General features: G+C 42.3%; 1 protein-coding gene across 1 annotated transcript; it reads right to left on the reverse strand.

The window, feature by feature from the left end:
* Positions 1-1,872: 1,872 nt before the first annotated feature.
* Positions 1,873-2,559, reverse strand: LOC112453093 (matrix metalloproteinase-2-like). Its single transcript, XM_025013644.1, has one exon. The coding sequence runs from the start codon at positions 2,557-2,559 to the stop codon at positions 1,873-1,875; it is 687 nt and encodes a 228-aa protein (XP_024869412.1).
* Between the last annotated feature and the right edge of the window lie 7,859 nt (positions 2,560-10,418).

A 10,418-nucleotide genomic window follows, 5' to 3' on the forward strand; every position in this document is an offset into this window, starting at 1 on the left:
AAGGAGTTCTACAACGCTAACGTGCGAGAGATTATAAAAAAACGCGATACAAATCACTACTCGACGTAGGACTCGGTGATGAAGGCGTCGGTGGTGGAGAGATTCAATCGCACGCTGAAGAACGACATGTGGAAACTCTTTACGCTCAACGGATCGTACGCGTGGGTCGATGCGCTGCCGCGTCTGCTGACGAATTACAACCACCGCAGGCATAGAACGATCGGGATGCGACCGATGGACGTGACACCCGCCGTCGCCAAGAGACTCTTGTCCACGGTGTACAGTCGCGCGAAGATCGCCGCTCCGGGTAGATTCAGGGTAAACGATCCGGTGCGCATGAGCAAATTCAAGACGCTGTTCGAAAAGGGCTATACCCCTAACTGGATTACCGAAATCTTCCGTGTAGCTAAAGTACAACGTACCAATCCTGTGACGTATCTGTTGATAGACTACCGCGGGGAACCGATAGCCGGAGGATTTTACGAGCATGAGTTGCTGCGAGTTTCCGACCCCGACGTTTATCTTGTGGAGAAAGTGTTGCGTAGGCGAGGCGACGACGTATACGTGAAGTGGTTAGGAATGAACTGTTCGCATAACCCATGGATAAATAAAACGGCGGTGTTATAGTTTCTATACATATTATTTTTTTGTTCGCCTTAATGTAAACTTATGTGTATTTTAAAAACAAAATATATGTTTTATCATTCTCTAACCTTCGCAGTCATACTTCTTCTTTTATCCGTATGTGATTCTATTGGAGAGGAGGAGGAGAAAAAAAATAATCAAACGAGGTTCCATAAAGGGGTTTTTTTTCTCTCTTTATTTTTTTTAATAATAATAATAATATGTGATTACAATAATTTCTCAATATTCCCGAAGCACAGAGCGACTAACTCGCAGTCAACGATGTCATTGCGATCAAAGAATTCGCTCTCGCGTATCGCTCTTGGGACGTTCGCGGGATCCGTCACGGTGGCCGCAATAGCGACGAAGCGCGTCAGATTTGCGTCGATCGTGTTGATGATCGCGCGCAACGAATTCACGAGGCTGTTGACGCAAAGTTCTAGGTCGAACATGAGGAGCACGGTGTTCGTCGACACGATCATACGAGTCGTGGACGTTTCCAGGCGTAGGGTCGACAGAGTGTTAATCTTGCTAAATCGTAATTTTAGTTTTCCGTTTTCGAAGCACATCGGTGGTGGAGCGCGCTCGTTCTTTCCGCGCTGTAGATGGGACAACACCGCGCGTTTACGATCGATGAGTTCCTTCCACGTTTCAGGCGAGAGTGAGATCTCCTTGCCGCGACAATCTCCTATGACGATGTGTATGTAACACGGGAGTACGGCTGTGATACCGACGTCTATGAATTTGTACCCCGTTTTAGTTAATAGGTATCTTCTTTCCAGAATTCGCACCGAATGACGTTCGGCGTCACGTTTCGATGTACTGACGTCGTCGTTGCTGTGACTGAAAATAATTAAAAAAAATTATTGTTATATCGTAGGCGAGCAATACGGGATCGTCGCGAACTCACCACATGTTTTTCCAGCAGTCGACGTTGCCCCGATTCAAAAACGGAGTCTCTAATTCCGTCGATTGCTCGTCGACTCTTCTTCTTCTTTTCGCGTTATCGACGCCGTTCTCGAGATCGTCGTCGGATTGGCGCTGTTCGAAATACGGGGCGTGTAACGTCGAACACATTTCTCTCTCTTTTTTTCTCCGTTATCGCGGTGCAGTTGGCGGATCACGCGAGAATGAGTCGTTCGAGGAAAGTTGAGGCGAAATATATTTTAAGAAATAAATTACGATTCCCCCTCCTTTCAATAACATTCTCAGGAGTGACATGTAAAGGAGGGGATACGTCGAATCGTTCTATTCTTCCTCTTCTCTATTCGACGTCTCCCTCGCGTCAATTCGAACGAATCGACTCAATAGATCTCGCAGTTGCATCATCAGTCCCTGTCTCGGGCAGGTAATACCGAAGATCCTAAGATCAAATTTGCCGGATACCGTTACGGTTTTCGTAAATTTGTTGAATCTGTAGAATCGGTTTTTACTGATAAAGTACAGATTACCGTCTATGTATCGAAAGGCCGACGATACGCTGTGAGGTATTCCCGGAAATATCATGTCGATGTGGTAGTACTTAACGATATTCATCGAACAATCGTCTATCTCGCCCACAACATTATCGTCGTATATAACGAAGGTTCGTCTTTCGTTCGTGTTCAGCACGGCGTTGACCTTCCTGGCGGTATCGGGAATTCTGAGATCTGTGTAAGATCTTGGCCAAGTTGAAACTAGCGTTAGACGCGGATAAGTGATCATGTAGCTCATATTGCTCGCGAACAGCATGATATTGCCCGAGGGCGTCTGATACGCGGCCGTCAGACGCGTGAAATTCTTAGGAAGAAATTTCATGTAGTCCGTCAATAGCAAGGGTTTCTTGTACGTTTTCCCGTCTATATCGATTGACCACATGTATCGTTCGTGCGAGATGTACAATCGACCGTTCGTTATCAATACGGTATCCACGTTTCGCAAGGTGCACAGATCCATCTCGACGTCTTTCGTACTCGTCGTTGTTATCGTCGTCGTCGTTGTGGTAGTCGTCGGTGTCGTCGTCGTTATTACTTTTGGAACTTTAGCGTTTTCTTTAGCGCCGTACAGGTGTTAAATGGAAAGAACGTCCTCTAGAGTAAGTTGAATGTCTTCTCAGGCACGAACGCGAACATCACCGAATCTTCGCGGAAGGTGTGCGGCAAGCCTAAAGCGTGACCGATCTCGTGCGTCAATGTCTGAAGTAAATTGTACATCCCCGGGGGATTCTTAGTCAGCTGTATGTGCCACGTCTCCGCTTTGTCTACGTGCACCTCCGAGACGAAATTGGGGTCTCCGGTGGGAAAGAACGCGTGAGCGACATCTCCGTTAGGACCTCTGAACGCAGACGAACACGGTTCGTTTCGTCGGGAGTATAGCATCGCGTGACGCCCCTCACGAAACGATATCAAAATATCGGGATTCAGTGAATCGCGCTCGAACGTCAATGACGAATTCGCTGCCCACAGATCAAACACGGCTCGGGTCGTTTTCAAGATTATGTCGTTGGCCAGATGAAAGTTCCATTTGAGATGTTTCCTCGGCCATTTGTCCGAAAGCGGAGCGAACGTGCGCTCCGAAATGTCCTCGACGCCGCATCGCGGTTTGCCCATTTGATTCAGCGTTTCTTCGTTTAATTCGCCGTCGCCTGGTAGTCGATAGAATTCTTGAAACAGTGAGACGGCTCGATGTAACTCCTGTGTAGTGTTGTAGGACGATGAAAATCGCTGTGCACCGCTGTTATCCAGATACCCATATTTTTGCAGATAACTGATCGCAATCTCATTTTCACTCGATTTACAATTTACCGCGACGACGATAATAATCGCGCACGTAATTACGCGCGCGAGCGACATCGTCGAGAGATAACGATACGTTTCCCACCTCGACCCCTTGACCCTCGAGAAGCGATAAGCGTCACCGCTCGATCGAAGCGCGAGTGACCGACGTAACGAGCGATGCGTTCCTTTTTTTCAGCGATCGCGACCCGGGTGGGAAGTCTCGGTAAAGGTGTCAATTCGTGAAAGGCTGAAAATGAGCGTCGACAAGGCGAACGTGACGATTTCGCTTTGACGTTAGCGCCAATGATGAAATTGAATTTGTATAATATTCACCCATCGTCCCAGTACAATGAAACATAGACTTTAAACAATACATTATTAAGAAGTACATATTTGCAATATATTATATATATATTTAAACGCAGCGTAATATCTTCAAGTAATAATATTTCATGATACATATATAAATACATGATATTAATTCTGAAGATTCGGTATTTGATATCGCGACGCGGGTGAGAGGTCATTCGGAAATAGATATCGCTTACACGATTGGTGGGCAGAACGTCGCGCGCGTCTCGACATTCTGTAACGCTTTTTATTGTATTATAGAAATGAGACAGCCGTGTTGTAGTTAAGATAATGTATTTTTTTTTCCTACATATTACTTTTTTTTGTAGAGTAGTGGGTGGTTTTACTAGGGGCCCCTGACGGCTCGCGGTATGATGTACCTCTGTAATGAAAAAAAAGTTGAATAAACGTGTATCTTGATAAAAGAATATAATAAGTCTTTTTTCAAAAAACATTTTTAAGACGTACATATTCGCGATATATTTAAACGCCGCTCCGGCCGCTTTCATGTATGACGTTCCTCGTCTCCTTCGTAACCCCGGGAATCTTCCTCAAACCGTCCGCCGCTTGATCCAATAACTGACGCACTAATAGTCGCTTGCGATCCGTACGCGACAAAGTGGTCAGGATCTGAGATCGCAATTTTGCGCATTTCCACCAATCACGTCTCTCCTTGTTCGCGATATCCTTGATGTCGTAGACGTCCAGACGGATCAACTGTGATCCGATCTCCCCGGGCGACCTCACGGTAAGCATCCGTCGATCTTTCATCTTCGATATATGCTGCGGAATACGATCGAGATCGCGACCAGACTCTGTCAGGTCGAACAACGCGTCGAGCCCGCCGCCGCCGCTGCATCCTACTTCCTCCTCCTTCTCGTCTCGCTTCTCCACGCTGTACGAATGATCCGTCGAAACCGCGGCGGGGATATCCCCTCCCGCACCGACGGGTAAATTTTTTGACGTATTTGTCGTGATAATTGATTCATTCGTAAAAGGTATCTTGTGTCATTAGATCACTCACTAATAATGAATACAACTTCGACGGAAGTTGATCACGAATGAAATTATACATTTCATTCACGGAACAGGTAGGACTCTTAGGACCTTTCTTCAGCTACAATTTATGGAGCTCTGTCAGCACGCTCTTTAAGTTGCTGCCCTCGCGCATACTACGTACGTCGCAATCGGTTCGCTTCTGATTCATAGTCGTCAGGTACTCCGAGACGCTTGCGAGCAACAGTCTCAAATTCTGCGACGCCGAACATTCAGGTTCGCGCAGCAGATCGAGCAAAGCGAAACTGACCGACTCGATATCCGTCGAGGTGCGTTCGACTTCTACGACCTGATCCTCGAACGGCTCGTCCAACAACGACATTAGAGCCTCTTTATTTTTCATTTGACTCTCCATGGCACTATTTCTTTCCATACAGATGTACCGCGCGAACTACGAGCATCAACGTTCTCGCACCTTCACAAACTTCAAACTGACGATTGCGCGAGGATTCGCGTTGTCTCGCCCTTATCGCTCGGCGAATGTCAATAGGTCAGAATTCGCGTTCTTCCCGCGTTTATATAGCGCCCGATAACGATTTGACAGCGGATGTACGGGGTCAATAGGGCAGCAGATAACTCTGGAAATAGCTTTGAGAGATAACCGCGATCACGCAAACGGAGACGATCTCCGACGATGACGACGACGAAAAGTCGCGTACGTTGTTGAAATTGTTTCTGTCCGTACGATTATTGCAATGTAGATTTCAGTAATTATTTTTAAAAATAGAACCTTCGCAAACTTCAAACTGACGATATAATTGCGCGAGAAAATTCGCGTTGCCTCGCGCTTATCGCTCGACGGATGTCAATAGGGCAGCAGATAACTCTGGAAATAGCTTTGAGAGATAACCGCGATCACGCAAACGGAGACGATCTCCGACGACGACGACGAAATGTCGCGTACGTTGAAATTGTTTCTGTCTGTACGATTATTGCAATGTAGATTTCAGTAGTTATTAAAATAGAAATAAACACGATGCGATCTAATATCTTGCATTTATATATGTATCCATGAAATATTATTATTACTTGCGAATATGTACTTCTTAATAACGTTTTGAAGATCTCAAATAACGTTGTCTGACGAAGGGTTAATAAATATTAAAATAGAAATAAACACGATGCGTGCGCGATTGAAAATATCGATGACGCGAAAGCGTCCGCAGTCCGCATTGCGAGTCGAGACGCGAAAGATCTCCGACGACGACGACGACGATCGATTGCCGTGGACCTTCGATCAATTACCGACGCACCGCCGTCGCGACGGGGGATCCATCCGCGGAGAGGCGCCTCGGTCGCGCGAGGGGAAATTCGGAATGGCCCGCCCCCCCCCCGCGCCGCGTGAAAGTTGTGGCGCCCCTCGCTGCCCCCCACTATCCCGGATTAGAAAAGCAGCGGCGGGGCGGCCCCCGTCTGCCGACGCCATCCCCTCGCCCACCGCTTACAGCGGCCCCCACGCGTTCCGCTTTCTGCCCCCGAGCCGCTATCAAGTGCGCCCGGTTTCAAATCCCCTATAGTATGGCTACTAACAAAATTTTAAATTTTTTTTACCTGCACGATTGACGCAAGATTGTATTGAAAACTTTTTTTCTACTGTAAGACGTAAAAATGTTATTCCTAATGCACTTCAGTTTAAAATGAATTTAAAATTAATTACAGTGTCTCAATTTATGAAGAATGTTAGTAATAGCAGTTATGAAGAAGATGACAGAACATTTTTTTCTGATTTCTTTGATGTATTGACTGTAAACCACAATTCAAAAAGTTCCTTAATTGATAACTTTGTTTATAAAAACATTAATAATGATTTAAATACAACAGTAATTTCTTGGACTAAAACAGATTTAAATAAAATATATCAAATTGGTGGATATATACTTAGAAGTATTTTCAAAAATAATAAAATGTGTATTACATGTATTTCAGCTACTGGATCAATGAGAAGCAGTAATGCTTTTTATCATCTACTTACACGGCTTAGAGCTTGGCATAGTAATTCTCTATTTTTCCTTAATTCTGCGACATTGTGTTTCTTTTTACAGATGGAAAAAATATTCCGTGTTTTTCTTAAGTATAGCAAACATCAAAATAGTAGAGTTAAGTTAAAACATTTCTTTATTAAAAAATGTCAAAAAATTAAATATTTATTACCTAAGTTACCTAATTTAAAAGAAAAAATAATATGTAGATTTTATGTTTCGTATGAAAATTTCATCTCATTTACGACAAGATAAATCTGTTATTTTTGCAAGTAAAAGCATGGCAATGCATAATTTAATAAAATAAAATTTGTAATTTTAATTCATAATTTTCTTGATAGTATAAGATATCCTAGAGACATCCAGGATGTCTGAAGGATATCTTGAAGCATTTTTCAGGATGTCCAAGGACATATTTAGGATGCTTCTAGGATATTTTGTGCTATCTGGGTTTGTTTCATTATTTTTATGAACACCCCTATTATCAAACTTTCTTCAGTGCTATGGTCATAAACATTTAACATCTTTATAATTATCTAATTAATAAATCTAATATAAATATCCAATTAATTGAAAGTAATTTTAATGGTTTTTCTTTTTTAGATGGAGCTAACAAATAAATTCCGTTCAATCTTGCAAGAGTGAAAACATTAATTAATGGAATTTTTCAAATAAATACCTATTAATAACGATAATGTGATTTATTACTCAGACAGCACCATGTCCAAAATCGAGACATAAGACGTCTTTTAGCCATCTTTTCGTAAGACGTTTAAAAGATGTCTAAAAGATGTCTTACACGTCTTATGTCCCGCTTTTGAACATGTGTGCTGTCTGGGTCATTTACTGATTATATATTTCTCTTTCGTGTATCTTTACTATTTTTATAGTTTTTTACTTTTTTACTTTTTTTGTAGTTTACAGTGATTATAGATTGTACTTCAGAATTATAATCTTATTAGATATTGATTTTTACAATAAAGTTTACATTATTTTTAATATTATATGAAGCTTTTTGTTAACCAATCTATAACAAGTAAAATTATTTTTAATCTAAAAGTAATATTTTGTTAACAAATACAATAATAGCTCTGAAAATAGGTACGTAATTATAGAAAGAATAATAAACATCCCAATAAAAGCTAAGCAAGCACTGTTAAATCATTAATTTAATACCGTTAATAAATGCAAAATACAAGTTATTAATAGAAAAATATTGCTGTTAACAAAATATTAATGCTGGATTTGTTATTTAAATTCTTTTTATGTTTTTATTTTTTATTGAAAAATGTCCAAAGTAGAACCGTGTAGATATTTGTATTTTATTTGAAATATTTTATAACTATACACACGAATAATATTTGCGCTCTTATTTATCTTCTTATAATTCCTTTAGTAATGTTTTATTATTTTTTTATCGCGTTTTGCTATTTTTATATTTAAAATAATATACATTTTTATGATATTTTAAACTGGTACACTTTAAATTTTGCCGCGTACAATCCTATTTTTTCCCAGTAAGCAAGAAACATCAAGAAACATTTTAACTACATTGCAGCAACGTTGTAACGTTAATGCAATATAGTTAAAATGTTTCTTGGCGTTTCTTGCTTGCTGGGCTGTTTTGCATGCAAATGGCGGCGTGTTGGCCAGTCTCTCCCTGGAGGGTGCGTCCTATCTCACTCTCATCATGCGTTGGTAAACTCATGGAGCGCATGATCAACGAGCGATTGATTTGGTGGGCTGAAAAGGAAGAAAAATTTAGCTCGTCACAAAATAGTTTCAGGAGGGGAAAATCTTGTGCCGATAATTTGGTCAAAATTACATCGGACATCCGAGCTGCACTGAGTGCGGGCGAATATACTTTGGCTGCTTTCCTCGATGTCTCTTCGGCATACAACAGCGTGGAATTCCATATTATGTTGGATGGGCTGTTGGCGCTTGGCTGTCCTGCGGGTATCGTCAATTTTGTTCGCAATTGGCTATACCGAAGAAAAGTTCAATTTATCGTCAACTCTGGTGAGTTCGTGGATCGCTTTGTTTACAGGGGTCTCCCGCAAGGCGCCGTGCTTAGTCCGGCGTTGTATTCGCTTTTTACTCGGTCTCTCCGTGAGGATCTCCCAGCAGGAGTTGAAATGGTAGAGTTTGCGGATGACGTTGGTCTGTACGTTTCGGGCCATAATCGATGACGCAATCGACTCTTGCTTGAGCAAGCCGTAAACATCATTGCTGAGAAATTGAGACTTATCGGCCTTGATCTCAAATCCAAGAAAACGGTTTTGGTTGAATTCAACCAAACGGGCTTTGTCGACAAAAACCTGAGTATCAATATACAGGGATGCGACGTATTCAATTGCGACGGAGCCAAATTTCTCGGAGTTGGCTTGATAACAGCCTTAATTTTCATCGTCAGGTCCAAGAAGTTAAAGGCAAAGTTAACAGGACCAATTCTGTTATGAGATATCTGTGCAGGGTGTCAAAGGGCTTGGAAGTCAACACGGCCCTCATGCTCTACAAAAGTTTGGTTAGGTCTGTCACAGACTATGGCATTTTTACATACTTCCTTAGAGACTCGGGTGTAAGGGAAGGCGGTCAGGATTGCAGGTTAATTGATTAACGGGTCAACTCGATAAAACGCAATAATATTTATTGGAAAGATCCGCGCGTTACTCTTACTACTTGCTCGTACGCCGGTTGTACAAGTAATCTCCTCAAACAGGGAGTGTCTCCCTCGCAAAACTTCACTACCAATCAGTGCACTCATGCATCAGCCAATCACAGCACATCTGCCACAGCCAATCACAGCACACATGCATCTACCAATCAGAATGCTCTAGGTGGCGCCAGGCGCGAGTGTATCTACGCGAGCGCTTCGCAAATCAAGCGCGGGAAATTCAAACGGGATTTACGGCCTCAATCGCCGTTTACACGGGATTTCAACTTAAGCTGGAAAGGACTTAATATATGGGTATTTGCACTGCCCTGGGATTCAGAAACAGCACTCCCAATAACGTCCTGATAGCTGAAGCTAAAATTATGCTACTTAGAGATAGAGCGATTATGCTGGGGAGGAACTTCATTACTAAGGCCATAGCCTATAACAACAACGGTTTGTGTCTTAAATTTCAACGTACCTTGGACCGAGAGAATTATTGCCGTTTTCGTCTACCGACCTATAAACTGTCTGTTATCTGAAATTTGGAGTAAATTGAGATTCAGGACTGGGATTAGACCCCATAGACAGTTTGAAATCTTTCAACTATGGCGCACATACTTTTAGACCTTGCGTAGATTTGGTTACTGACGAGTCGAGAAAGCATGAGCGATATCCAGATGAGGTGCTCATTCGTAACGTCATCAGGAAGCATGATCTGACTTCTCCTTTGGAAATTATCTACACAGATGGTTTTTTCGATGTGACGAGTCGCTTGACGGGTGCTAGCATTGTTATATCTGATCAAGAAATTGCATATAAGATTAGTCTCCCGGGCTTGTGTTCGTCGTATACTGCTGAGGCGTTTGCTATCAAGTCTGCTCTTCAACTTATGATTCAACAACATGAACACAGGAAGAAAGATATCGTCATTATATCTGACTGTAAATCTGCACTACAATCGATCTACAACAATCATATTAATGTTCATAAAAACCG

This window comes from Temnothorax curvispinosus, unplaced genomic scaffold, assembly GCF_003070985.1.
Source record: "Temnothorax curvispinosus isolate PA1 unplaced genomic scaffold, ASM307098v1 QBEX01004020.1, whole genome shotgun sequence".
NCBI classification, from domain to species: Eukaryota; Metazoa; Arthropoda; class Insecta; order Hymenoptera; family Formicidae; genus Temnothorax; species Temnothorax curvispinosus.

What these genes read in the sequence shown, in the direction of transcription:
- LOC112453093 (XM_025013644.1), bottom strand. Translation starts at nt 2,559, where the DNA reads ATGGATCTGTGCACCTTGCGAAACGTGGATACCGTATTGATAACGAAC.